Source organism: Sapajus apella, unplaced genomic scaffold, assembly GCF_009761245.1.
Source record: "Sapajus apella isolate SASKATOON/1434 unplaced genomic scaffold, GSC_monkey_1.0 scaffold21, whole genome shotgun sequence".
Taxonomy (NCBI): domain Eukaryota; kingdom Metazoa; phylum Chordata; class Mammalia; order Primates; family Cebidae; genus Sapajus; species Sapajus apella.
In genome coordinates, this window is record NW_022436961.1 from 12,235,360 (window position 1) to 12,249,149 (window position 13,790).

At 34.9% G+C, this 13,790-nt stretch overlaps 1 protein-coding gene across 10 annotated transcripts in view; it reads right to left on the reverse strand.

Annotated features, from left to right (window-relative positions):
* The window catches only part of WRN (WRN RecQ like helicase), a 145,720-nt gene that overhangs the window by 39,965 nt on the left and 91,965 nt on the right, over positions 1 to 13,790 (reverse strand). For all 10 annotated transcript variants that reach the window (XM_032288275.1, XM_032288279.1, XM_032288278.1 and 7 more), the window contains 4 exons: positions 12,835 to 13,016; positions 8,356 to 8,457; positions 7,981 to 8,073; positions 1,363 to 1,504 (listed from right to left, as the gene is read on the reverse strand). In XM_032288275.1, the coding sequence (XP_032144166.1) occupies positions 1,363 to 1,504; positions 7,981 to 8,073; positions 8,356 to 8,457; positions 12,835 to 13,016 (519 nt within the window). The remainder of the gene's footprint in view (positions 1 to 1,362; positions 1,505 to 7,980; positions 8,074 to 8,355; positions 8,458 to 12,834; positions 13,017 to 13,790) is intronic.

Sequence of the window (13,790 nt, forward strand, 5' to 3'; positions counted from 1 at the left end):
CCTTACAACTAAAATTCGTGTTATAAAAAATAGTTTCACTCATAGCACCTAAAACAGTTCCTTAGGCAACACTTCTACTATTAAATTTCTAATCCAACTTGTGATTTGCAAACAAAATTTTAAACTCCACTTAGAATCTAAAAACATCAGCACGTGAAAAACAACAGAAGATTTCAACATATTTCATTTAAAATATTTCATAACTAATTTAATATGTTCCTTTCTAAACAAAATAAAAACTCACAAAGTATTTACATGAAGCATTTCGGTGTTTCACAAATAAATGCTTACCTAAATGACTTTTTAAATTCTACATTCAAAATGAGAACTTTAATCTCTAAAGTATATTTTAATAAATATGCATATTTGCAAAGGATCCTATCTCTCACTCTTGATTATTCAGCCAATATCAGTGTGTAATACTTAGCTTTTCTTTATAGACTTCTAAATCTGGGGGAAAAAAATCATATAAAGAAAAGGACTACAGAACAAGCTTTTGGACTGCAAGGGTCATATCTTCTTCACATTTGTATCTGTGTTTGTTTAGGAGAATACTGGCACATTAATCACTCCAAAAAAAAAGTAGCTGAACTTGGCCGGGCACAGTGGCTCACACCTGTAATCCCAGCACTTTGGGAGGCCGAGGTGGGTGGATCGCCTGAGGTCAGGTGTTGGAGACCAGCCTGGCCAAATTGGTAAAGCCCCGTCTTTACTGAAAATACAAATTTCAGTCAGGTGTGGTGGCAGTCACCTGTAATCTCAGCTACCTGGGAGGCTGAGGCAGGAGAACTGGCTTCAACCCAGGAAGCAGAGGTTGCAGTAAGCCGAGATTGAGCCACTGCACTCCAGCCTGGGTGAGATAGCAAGGCTCAACAAAAAAAAAAAAAAAAAAAGTAGCTGAATTTAATTGACTATTTATTCATTGTTAAAGTCAAAAAAATTAGATATTTACAAAATAGTCTGTATAACTAAAGTTTTCCTTGAAGAATTTGATAGTTTCCTGGACAAAAGGACAGTTTTGTTCTACCTGTCCCTTAACACAATGAAAGTTAACTTTTCTTCATTATCCCAAGTAAGACTAGTCTAGGGATTCACCCAACTGCAATGTGATACACTAGCACAACAGTTCCAGACTGAGCTGCAGAGCTGACCATCGGCCTGGAACATGAAAACAGCAGAAGATGCCATGCGCACAGGTTTTATCGAAAGTAATGAATGGAGTGTTTAACTGGAACTTACTATGACTCTATGAGTTCCTAATGACCATCTGAAGTCAAAGCTACAATCATAATACAGTAAATCTCTGAAGAAAAGCATAATAGAAGTAAAAGAACTATGAAGGGAATTCAGATATATACTTACAGATCCTCGGAGAAATAAAATTGGAAGCCCAATTCCAAATTTTTCCCCTAAGATGTCCACAGCAGACAAGAGCTGAAATGCATGTGGACCAAAGTCCCAAGATGTATCTTCTGAGTCATCCATGGAATAGCAATGACCCAATCTAAACAAAAATAACAACAAATGAAGAAAGCTTAGCCAAGGCATGTATCTTTAGAAATTGAAAGATTTAGCATAACAATGAGCCAAGAAAAAAATATCTCAAATGTGCCAACTGCTCCAGAAACTACGAATAAAGTTCATTTTAGCCAAGTGTGTAAAGTATCTAAAATATGAAAAATATAAAGTAGCATAACAGACAGGTTATGCTGATGGTTCTCAATCCTAGTGCCCTGGAAGCAAGTTTCATGCAAGGTGCCTCAGACCACAGAAAGGAATAATGTTACTAATAGTATGAGCAAGCAGAGTCGCCGTATTTATAGCTAGAACAGATCCACTTACTTGACCAATTATATAAATGCTGGACTTCAATGTTAAGGGTGTGTTGCAAAAACAGATTTGCTGCCCCCCAACCCCCGCAAAAAAAAAAAAAAAAGCTTTCAGCTTAGAAAAATACATCTCAGTTGCTGCCACTGCTGGTGCTGTTTATGGGCTCACTCATTCGGGGCAGACCTGGTACCTCTTTTGTAAAGCAGCAGCTGAGGAGACTGCCGCACTCACCAGGATCCACAAAAAGCCCAAGGAAGAAGACTGAGAACAAGGGTAATGTTCATTTGAAGGTGATGGGGCAGGATGGCACTGTGGTGCAGTTTAAGATGAAGAGGGATGCCCCACTTAGTAAACCAAAGAAAGCCTATTGTGAGGGACACGGTTTGTCAATGACGCAGATCAGGTTTCAATCTGACAGGCAGCCAATCAATGAACCAGATATATCTGCACATTTGGAAGCGAGGCTTAAGATAAAATTGATGTGTTCCAGCAGCAGACATGGAGATGTCTACTAAAAGGGGGACCTGCTACTTTACTGAAGAACTCTGCTCTTCCAGACCAAGAATACAGTCTCAAGTAGAGAGCTGCAATTTGGCTGGACATGGTGGCTCACGCCTGTAATCTCAGCACTTTGGGAGGCCAAGGTGGGCGGATCACTTGAAGTCAGCCATTCAAGACCAGCCTAACCAACATGGTAAAACCCCATCTCTACTAAAAATACAAAAACTGGCCGGGCAAGGTGGCATGCACCTATAACCCCAGCTACTTGGGAAACTGAGGCAGGAGGATGGCTTGAACCTGAGAGGCAGAGGCTGCAGTGAGCTGAGATGGTGCCACTACACACCAGCCTGGGTGACAAGAGCGAAACTCCATCTCAAAAAAAAAAAAAAAAAAAAAAGAATGAAAGTTGCAATTTGTTTCCACCACATCCTGGCTACATAGTTTTCTCTATTCTTTCATTTTCCCTTCCTCATTCCTTTATTGCACATAAAGTAACTGGTGTATGTCCACAAGTATATTACTTTTCTTTTTTTTTTTTAACTAAATGTCCAATAATATGTTTGGATTGACTTTGAATGCAGATGGGATGGGAAAAAGAAGCATCGGTTCTGGGAAGACTCCCTCTGTCCCCTAGTGGCCTGCTCATTCAGCTCTTATCTTTATACTCCAGGATGCTATTTTGCTTTAGCAAAAAACAATAAAAAATCCTTGCATACCTTGTTCAATTGGAGAATTTTAATGTTTTTCATTTATCATTGTAAAACCAAGGACAATTTTATAACCGTTTTTATGTAGCTGTTACATATAGACCACTCTGTCTTTAGGGAGAAACAAATTACTCTAGTAATCATAACTCCAAGATAGTTTTCCCTTAGTCAAGTGTCTTGTTTAAAAAAACTTCTTGTTTAAAATGAAAAAAAAAAAAAAAAAACCCAAATCCTATGCTATAAATTGTTAAACAATAATGACTGTAAAATATGACACAATTATTATAAACCTTTCATTTAAGTAGATTTGGAAGTTAAATTCCTAAGTCACCCTTCAGGTAGATCTGAAATTATCATAAATTCAAATGAGAATTCTTTAAGTAGATTGAGAACAAAAGGACTCATTAAAGAAAATCTGCTATAGAGTTCAACTACCTAATTCAATTGCTTTCCTTAGAATAAGTATCTTTGAAATAGCAATAAGAAAGCATTCAATATTCCAGATATAATAATGTGGAGAAAAAAACTATGCTTAGGTTTACTCTCCTACTCTAATCTCTTTAGTGAGATGCTTAGCTGATTAATCTTCTTTTCTATTATGAGTATTTTAAGCTATCAAATTTCCACAAAGTACTATCTATGCTGCCTCTTACCAGTTTTTTTTTGTTGTTGTTGTTAAAATTTTGTAGCAATGGGGTCTCATTATGTTGCCCAGTCTGGTCTTGAACTCCTGGCCTCAAGTGATCCTCTCTCCTCAGCCTCCCAAAGAGCTGGAATGACAGGTGTGAGCCACCATGCCCTCTTATCTTTTAATTTATATTACTGTAATTATCCCTAAGTTCTAAAAATGTTGATGCATATTAATGTATTTATCCCTAGGTTTAATTTTTTTTTATTTCCAATTTGATTTTTTGGGTATGACTTATTTAAGTGCTAATTTTAATTTCCAAATCCATGAGAATTTTGTTGTCTATCCACTTATTTACTTCTAGCTCAAATGCATTATGGTCAGAAAATGTGGGGAGAAAAGTTTCAAATTCATTGAAAATTTTTGAGACAAGCTAGTCTAGTACAGGGTCAGCAAACATTTTCTATAGAGGACCAGATAGTATTTCAGGCTTTTTGGGCCATGACAGGCTTTGCAGTCAAGCACTCAACTCAAGCAGCCACAGATAACACATAAGCAAAAGGTGCAGCTGTGTTCCAAGAAAAGTTTATTTACAATAACATTAGTCGAGTGTGATGGCTCGTGCCTATAATCCCAGCACTTTAGGAGGCTGAGGTAGGAGGACTGACTGATGCCAGGAGTTTGAAAACCAGCCTAGGCAATATACCAAGACTCTGTCTCTAACGATTTTTTTTTTTTTTAATTAACTGGGCATGGCAATGCGTGCCTGTAGCTACTTGGGAGGCTGAGGTGAGAAAATTGCTTGAGCTCAGTAATCCGAGGTTACAGTGAGCTATGGTCCTACCACTGCTCTCCAGCTTGGGTGACAGAGTGAGACCCTATGTCAAAAAAAAAAGTAAAAACAAAAAACAAACAAAAAAAAACAAGCAGCATGCAGATTTCGCTCACAGGCCATAGTTTGCCAACCCAACGCATAGTTTTTGGAAACATTCCATGTATGTTTGAGAAGCAAAGTCTTTCAGTGCTTCTCAATCAGTGTGCTGAAAGACTAATCACTCCAGATCTTAGGGTTTTGGACAGAAACTGATCTCTGACAATTAGCCCAGTGTGTTATATACACATATCATGTGCTATGTGGGCCATGAAGTAAAAATACTTGAGATACACTGCTACAGTTGCTTGGTCTAGGATTCTATATACTACGTATCTGATAAATCAAACTTGTTACTATGCTGACCAAATTTTCCATAATGTACTAATTTTTGGATTGTTTACCCTACCAATAACTAAAAGTTTTTTCAAATTCTCCCACTTTGATGGTGAATTTATTGATTTCTCCACCTCTTCTGTCAGCTTTGTGCTTTACGTGTTTGCTGGATTTTTTATTTTTTTTTTTTTTTAAATAATGACAGGGTCTTGCTATGTTTCCCAGGCTGTTCTCAGTCTTAGGTTTAAGCAATTCTCCTGCCTTGGCCTTCCAAGGTGCTGGGACTACAGGTGTGAGCCACCATGTCCAGACCAATTGTTTTTCTTATTTATTCATTTATTTTTTATGTGAGATGGAGTCTTACTCTGAAGCCCAGCCTGGAGTGCAGTGGTGCCATCACAGCTCAATGCAACTGCAGTCTTGACCTTCCAGGCTCAAGTGGTCTTCCCACCTCAGCCTCCAGAGTAGCTGGAACTAGAGAGGCACATGCCACCATACCTAGCTAAGTTTATTTTTTTTATTTTTTAATTTTTGTAGAGACACAGTCTTGCTTTTTTGCCCAGGATGGTCTCAAAAAATCATGGTCTCAAGTGATCTTCCCACCTCAGCTGATACTATAGGTGTGACTCACAGCACCAGGCAACTTGCTGTTCGTTGGTTGTTTTTTGTTTTTGTTTTTGTTTTTGAGATGCATAGAACAATTCTGTCTTCTTAGTGAAGAAACTATTTCTCATTAAACAGAGAACAACTCCATCCCTAATAATGCTTCTTTTTTCTTACAGTAATGCAGCTATTGCACTTAGGTATGTAGCTAATCCAGCTAGGTGAATAATTTGTTTTTATTTCATTTTTTCAATTAATATAGGCGAATTGGTTGTGTGTATGTGTAAAGTTCTACAAATTTTAAAACATCCATAGATTCATCTAACTCCCATCACGATCAGGGCACAATAAATCTAACACTCCAAAACACTGCCTTGTGCTACACTACCGTTTGGAATCATACCTTCTCCTTCCCCCTAATCTCTGACAACCACTGATCTTTTCTTCATCCCTCTAGTATTGTTTGATGTTTCAAAGGGTATTATATAAATGGAATCATGCTATAGAATCGGCATTATTTTGTCTTCTAAATGTTTGATAGAACTTGTCATTGAAACTTTTTGTGCTCGGAAATTTTATTTTCAGAGATTTTTAACATAGAATTCAACGTCTCTAATGGTTGTAAGACTATGCAGGTTATCTAACTCACTGTAAGTTTAATTGGTTTGAGATTATCAAGAAATTGTCCCATTTCATCTAAATTATTAAGTTATGTTCTGAGTTGTCCACAGAGTTCCCTTATCTTCCCTATTAATACCTGTGGAGTTTGTAGTGAAATCCCCTTTCATTTCTGGTATTGGGTCTCTGTGTCTCTTCCCTTTCTGTCAGTCTTGTTAGAAGTTTATATCAATTTTATTGATCTTTACACAGAATAAGATTTTGAGCTGATTTTCTCTATTGTTTTTGTTTTTTATTCATTGATTTACGCTCTTATCTTTATTATTTCCTTGCTTCCTTTTGATTTATTTTGCTCTTATTTGCTTGTTAAGATGGAAGCTTAGGTTTCAATTTGAGACCTTTCTTTTATAATATAGGTATTTAATGCTATAAATTTCCTTCTCAGTATTGCATTAGCTGCATCTCACACATTTTGTATTTTCATTTCATTCAGTTCAAAACATTTTCTAACTTGCCTGGAAACTTCCTCTTTGACTCATGCATTTATTTAGAGGTGTGTTATGTAATTTCTAAGGTTGTTGACTTTTTTGTTATCTTTCTGTTATTGCTTTCTAGTTTAATTCCATTATAGTCAAAAAAATACAAATACAAGATTCTTAAATTTGTTAAGGTTTGTTTTATGACTCTGAATATGATTTATGTTCATGAATATTGCATCTGCACTTGAAAATAATGTGTAACTCTGCTGCTTCTGGGTAGAATGTTCTATAAAATGAGATCCAGTATGTTGATAGTCCTGCTCATTTATTCTATCTTCTTACTGATTTTTTGGTCTGTTAGTTTTATTGCTTACTGAGAGATGTTGGAAGTCATCAAATGTAATCATAGGTTTCTCTATTTCTCCTTTAGATTCTTTCAGTCCTTTTGGTAAGTATACATGTATATTTAGGATGATGTCTTCTTGGTTGTAATGATTAATATAATGCATCAACTTGGCCAGCCTATGACGTCAATTGTTAAACACTAATCTAGATGTTGCTGTAAAATATTTTGTAGACATTATTAACATCTACAATCCGTTGACTTTAAATATATAAGATTACTGTCAATAATATGGGTGGGTCTCATCCACTCAGGGGCAGGACTAAAGAGCGAAAACTAGGTTTTCTAGAGGAGAAATTCTGCCTCAAGGCTGCAACATCACCTCTTGCCTGAGTTTCCAGCCTATTGGCCTGCTCTACCAATTTCAGACCTGCCAACTCCCACAGTTTCGTGAGCTAATTCCTCAAAATCAGTCCCCTCATCCCACTTTCCCCACATCTGTTTTCCCTTCCCCTCCCCATACATATATACATAACATCAATGGTCCTGCTTCTCTGGTGAACTCTGACAGATACAATGGTAAAATGATCCTTTTACATCATATAACATCCTTCTTTATCCTGATAATATTCTTTTTTCCAAAGTCTCCATTGTCTGATATTAAAGTAACAACTCCAGCTTCCTTCTGATTAATGTTTTCATGGAATGTAATGTTTCATTCTTTTTTAAACCTATCTATATAATTAGAGTGGATTTCTTATGGACAACATATAGAACAAGGTCGTGTTTTTAAACCAATTCTTATAATTTAAGCCTTTAAATAATATTTTAGGTCATTTACATTTAATATAACTTGATATATTTAGATTTAGGGCTACTATTTCATTGCTTTATCTATTTTTTTAAGCAAAACACTTTAATATTGTTTGCTTTCTCTTATATCTAAATGCATTAATTAATTTAAGAAACTGAAATACCTACCAGCCAACAAAAATTCAGTTAAACATGAAAAGGAAGAGAAACAAAGACTTTTAGAATGTCCATCTATAAGAAGAAATGTTTACCTGGACCTGCAGTTATCACAGCATTTTTCAGTTCCCGTAATTCCCAAGGAGGCTTTTTGTACTTGTTTGTCCTCAAAATGAGACAAGATGATTCTACCCAAGACAAAATTTTAAATTAAATAAAAGAACAAAAACATATATGTTAAATACATTCCTGAAAATAGAGGGAAAATCATCATTAATTGATCCACTTGGGACCTCATTATTTGACTTTAGTTTACTAAGGCACAAAGAAATTTGCCTTAAAAATTCAGCACAGATGTAACATCAACAAAATATTTTTTCAAAATACTTATAATTATTTAGCAAAACCATTTTCTTAAAAGAGCATCATCCACAAATCCATGTTACTGGCATAAAATAAATAATCCATACCGTCTCCTACACCTGCTAGAATGAAGGTATTTTTCCATCTTTGACATCATCTTTAATTTGTATAATCGAAACTTCTCATTATGTATCTCAGCAAGGAGGCACCTGTCAATTAAAAACATCACAGGAATAAAACTGTACTGGCAACTTTCTTTTTATTTACTTATTACTGTTTGTTTTTCATAACCTATAAAACCCACATCCCATCAAGATAAAAAACATTTCTATCATCTCAGAAAGTTCTGTTGTATTCCTTTCCAGTCAATGCCCCCCATAAGAGGTAAACATTTTTCTGATTTTATAAAAATTGCTTTTGAAAAAATTCTACCTGTGTCCAAGTGTCAGTTTGTTAGCTGTTTTGAAAAAGTATCATAAACTCTGAAGTTCTTCATTTCTATTTAAATGTCACACACTTTTTGGCCTCAAACAAGGCTTCTATAATTTATTAATTTTTACTTTTTCCCACTAAAAAGGTCATGTTTTAATTTACTTTGTATAAGAAACTAAAATCATTGATGTAAGGAATACTGAAAGAAGCTCAAATTTGAGCCTTTACCTTTATCAGCTCTTCAGGACTTCTCGCCCTCCAAAACTGTCTCTTAGTATTATGGGTTATTATGGGATACCAATAAAGTATTAGAATTAAGTTCCTTTCTCAATTATAACTGATTAGTTTGCCATATCAAATTTATTCAAAATTATTAAATAACATTAAAGAGATGTTTGCTTTTTTAAAGTCAATGTTGCCATAATTCATCGTGACTCTGTTAATTTCTAGTCTTCTGTGAAGAAAGCCCATGAATATCAAAGAGCAGATGACAACAACCTCCCAAATAGCTTTACATATCTTTGCAAGAATAAATAAAAATCTGTGTTAACTAGGTTTCAGATATTTCGAAAGAAAACAACAATTTACTTATAATATCTAAGGGATACCATTAGTAAAATCCTCATCAAAATAGACTTCACTCACTAATATTTTGACTATTCAACCTTCTGACTGATTAAATATCTCTGCATAATTCTCAAGAAGTTCTGGATGGAATATTATGCAGTCATCAAAAACGATGAGTTTGGGTCCTTTGTAGGGACATGGATGAACCTGGAAACCATCATTCTCAACAAACTGACAGAAGAGCAGAAGATCAAACACCGCATGTTCTCACTCATAGGCGGGTGTTGAACAATGAGAACACATGGACACAGGGAGGGGAGCACTACATACTGGGGTCAGTTGTGGGGAAATAGGGGAGGGACGGTGGGGAGTGGGGAGCTGGGGAGAGATAGCAAGGGGAGAAATGCCAGATGTAGGTGATGGGGAGGAAGGCAGCAAATCACAATGCCACGTGTGTACCTATGCAACAATTTTGCATGTTCTTCACATGTACCCCAAAACCTAAAATGCAATAAAATAAATAAATGGGAAGAAAAAAAAAAAAGAAATCTACAAAGTTCTTGTTTTCCCCATGATTGTTTTAAATAAAATGTTTTAGAATTAAAAAAAAAAAAGAAGTTCTGGAAAGTCTGAATATACAAAGGATCTGTTATTCAAAAACATTCTTGTCATCTGAAACCACCAGCCACCATGACCTTCCATGTAATTATCCCCAAAATCTCTTCCGACAGTTGACCCTAGCTCCTAGGTTAACCATATACGGTTTCTCCTTATCCACGGAGGATATATTCTAAGAGTTCCAGTGGATGCCTGAAGCCGCAGAATAGTACCAGATTCTATACATAATATGTTTTTTTCTGTACATATATTTCAATGAAAAAGTTTAATTTATAAATTAAATGTTAAAAATTATATAAATTAGGCACAGTACTCTTGTGCCTTGGGGCCACTCTTAAGTAAAATAAGCGTTATTTGAACACAAGCACTGCAATATTGCAACAAGTGACTAACAGACGGAGTAAATACAATGTGAATACACGAGACAAAGGGATGATTCTAAGGGAGTTCAGGCTGACTGAGTAGGATGGCATGAGATTTAATTACACTACTCAAAACCACCAGTGATTTAAAACTTTTGAATTGTTTATTTCTGGAATTTTCTATGTAATATTTTGAATGTGATTGTAAGTAGCTAAAACTACAGAAAGTGAAAATACATATAGAGGGCTAAAAATCAGTACTTTTTTGCTTTATTTTGTTTATTTAGCTTACCTTGTTCCTCTCCTATAGAAAAAAACAAAAAACAAGAAAACAAACACCCACACTCTCAGAACTGGGTCCTTCTTTGTATTTGGTTCAGGTGACCTACATTTAACTTATCAAGTGTCAGTAACAAACTAGACAACACAAAACTACAACTCATAACAGCAAATAAATAAATATTTATTCTTCTTTTGGGACTACAAAAATAAGTCCAATATTCCACAGAATAAAAACAATTTGGAAGTAAGAAAAACTCTAAACCATTCACAGAAATCAGTTGAATCCAGTGAAACATTTATTGAACTGAGATTACTCTGCAAACTATTCTCGCTTAAAAAAAGATTACTATAACTTTGGGGTTTGACTATTTAAGGTAACAGCAAATGCGGACATTGGGACTTTGCCTGTGGTATGAATTCTGCAATTAAAAATACAAATTTACATGAAGATTACATGATGATTGGAAAAGTTTCTTCTCTCAGTGATAGAATTATGGCGTAAGATAGACTCTAAAAATTTTGTGAGTAACTGACCTTTCCAGGTGAGAACAAGCAACTTCACTTATTCTTAGGCTTTCTAGCTTTTTCTAGAAGAGGTTTGTCACCAGAATGATACAGATCCCTCCACAATCCTTGCTCAATTCTTTTTTATCCTGATTAACCCTAGAATTTTAGTTTCCTCAGAACTGATGCAAAGAGTAACCTGTCTGTACTAAAAATTCAAGTATGGGTTTCTGGCACCATTATTTGATTTGAATCACTGTTCTTCCTGTTAACTCTTAATGAGATAAACTTTTAAAATATCTTTTAAGACCCAGAAAAATAAGAACTGTATTTATTGATGAACCTTCAAATGCACAATATAAAACTAGACATTAATGTACTCAATACCTTTAACAAAATACACAAAATCAGAATTGGTAGGAATCAACTTATGTTTGATACAGCCCATATTTAACAGTAACATGTACAACTGTGTTGTATCCCAATTATTTAAATTAGTTCATAAGAAGCTTGACAGATATGTTTCTAAAGGAAAACAAGAATCGTTCTGTACAAAAAAGGATGGTTTTGTCGTCTTCTATGTTAAGAAGGAAAAGCTACTGACTATTCAGAAGGAAAACCTTAAAGTTTGCATCAAACATTTTTATCTAATTAATCAGTATTCTTTCAGATTTGAACTATCACTTCCACAAGGAAGCCTTAACTGACCATTTAACTTGGTAAATACCACACACCATTATATATTCTCACTACTCAATGCAATTTCCCTTCATAACACTTAACACAGTTATAATTTTAATATGTTGCATGATTCCTTTTTAAAAACTTTTGATTGTCGACATTTTCAAACACAAAAGGAGAATAGTAAAATGAAGCCTAGGGATCCATAGTTATATGATTCTCTAAAGAACTACCATTCCTACTATACTGAGTTCTGTGGAAGCAGGTACTTTGCTTTTCTTTACTATTCTATTTCCAACACATAGTATAGTTCGTGGAACACAGTGGGCACTCAAAACACATTGTTTAATGATGCATAAAAACAAAAACTGTAGTGGGAGGCACTCTCTTATCGTTTTACCAAAATGACCTAATATGTCCATTCAAGATCTCAATTCATTCAGCTACACAAAGGTGTATCTGAAAATCTTTGCAAGATGAAGTTTTCCTTTACAATAAAAAATCTCACAGAACTTAAGTGCCAACAAACTACTTGTTGACTACTTAAGTGGAATGGTTCACCTGTACTTAAATACTGAATACTTAATATTTATTTATGGCAGTCTATCAGTGTAGTGCAACACAATGATTTACACACAGTCAAGGAGAACTGGTATGGTCTGATGGAACTACCCAAGGAAACAAACGGTAACAAGAGCCAAACAGGGATTTGGAGAATTCCTCTGGAATAATCACCACTGTAGCATGGGAAGAAAGAATCAGTAACAAAATCAGTGGTAGCTGAAGTAACTATGGCTGAAGACATCGCAACCTGAGAGGATCTGAGGAGAGGAAAAGAACCTGTTCATTAGTGCACAATGGTGGAAAGTATTTCATAAGATCTCTGTTACAGCTCCAAGTATTGTTGTGATTTAGTTAATTTCTCACACTAAGGCATGCTGAAATTAGCTCATCTCCTCCAAGTGGCAACTATTACCACAAATGTTCTTCTTACATGTCCTCTGGATTCAGGGAGGTTTTTTGACTTTAAACGCACTCACTAATTACTTAGAATACTGGAAATAGCCTCAAATGCTTTTGAGGTTTATATGGAAAGAAAGAAAGAAATCTGCAAGGGTAAAAACAATAAATGTTTTTTACCTATTTAAGTTAATGTCTGCTGGAGCCCAGAGGATATGACAAGAACTTTGAAGTCCATCACGACCAGCTCTACCAATCTCCTGATAATATGATTCCATTTCCTTAGGCGCACCATAATGAATGACTTGGCGAATGTCAGCTTTATTAATGCCCATTCCAAAAGCTATGGTAGCTACAACACACTGAGAATAAATCACAACACAGTTTGACAAACATATTTAGCAGAACTAAAGCCTTACATCTATACCTTTTTGTAAGAAAAATTTGTTCATTAACTTAAGTCCCTGGCATAAAATGGAATTTAATGTGATTTAAACCAATCATTTATAGATTATCTGCCCAATTTACAAGTTAAGGACTGGTGACTAGAAATGGGATTTCTGTTCACTCTCTATAAAAAATTATAAATAAAGTGGTTTATCTGAACTCCTATGAATACGAGACACAAAAGAGACTCAAAATATTTACTGTATTAAAGAAAACTTTCATATTACAATGAAGTTTAAGTGTTCTTACCTGATTGAAGAGTATCTTAACATTTTCTTAATACCAATCTAAGATGGAAGCTTCTCATTAAAGATAGTGGGATGAAATATGATGCATTATCTCTGCATCTTTAAGAGGATAAAATTGATAGAATGTCTCAAACGTATGAATATACTAAGATAAGTTTACACAATTGTGGGAAATTTTGGGGAAGAATTGGTGATAAGACATAGAAAAGATTTTTTTAAAGTATTAACAAAAAAAATACCAACAGATAAGAAAAATAGCCATAATATACTACATGGCTCAGAGACTATAAAAGGCACTTATAGAGTAATAATTATGTAAATCTTACACACTGATCTAGTCAAAAGTATGATATAAACATAATAGGAGAAAATGTTAAATATGTTGCATATAATTTTAAATATGCAACATATTTAAAATTCTAACTGTGTTAGAAATACATG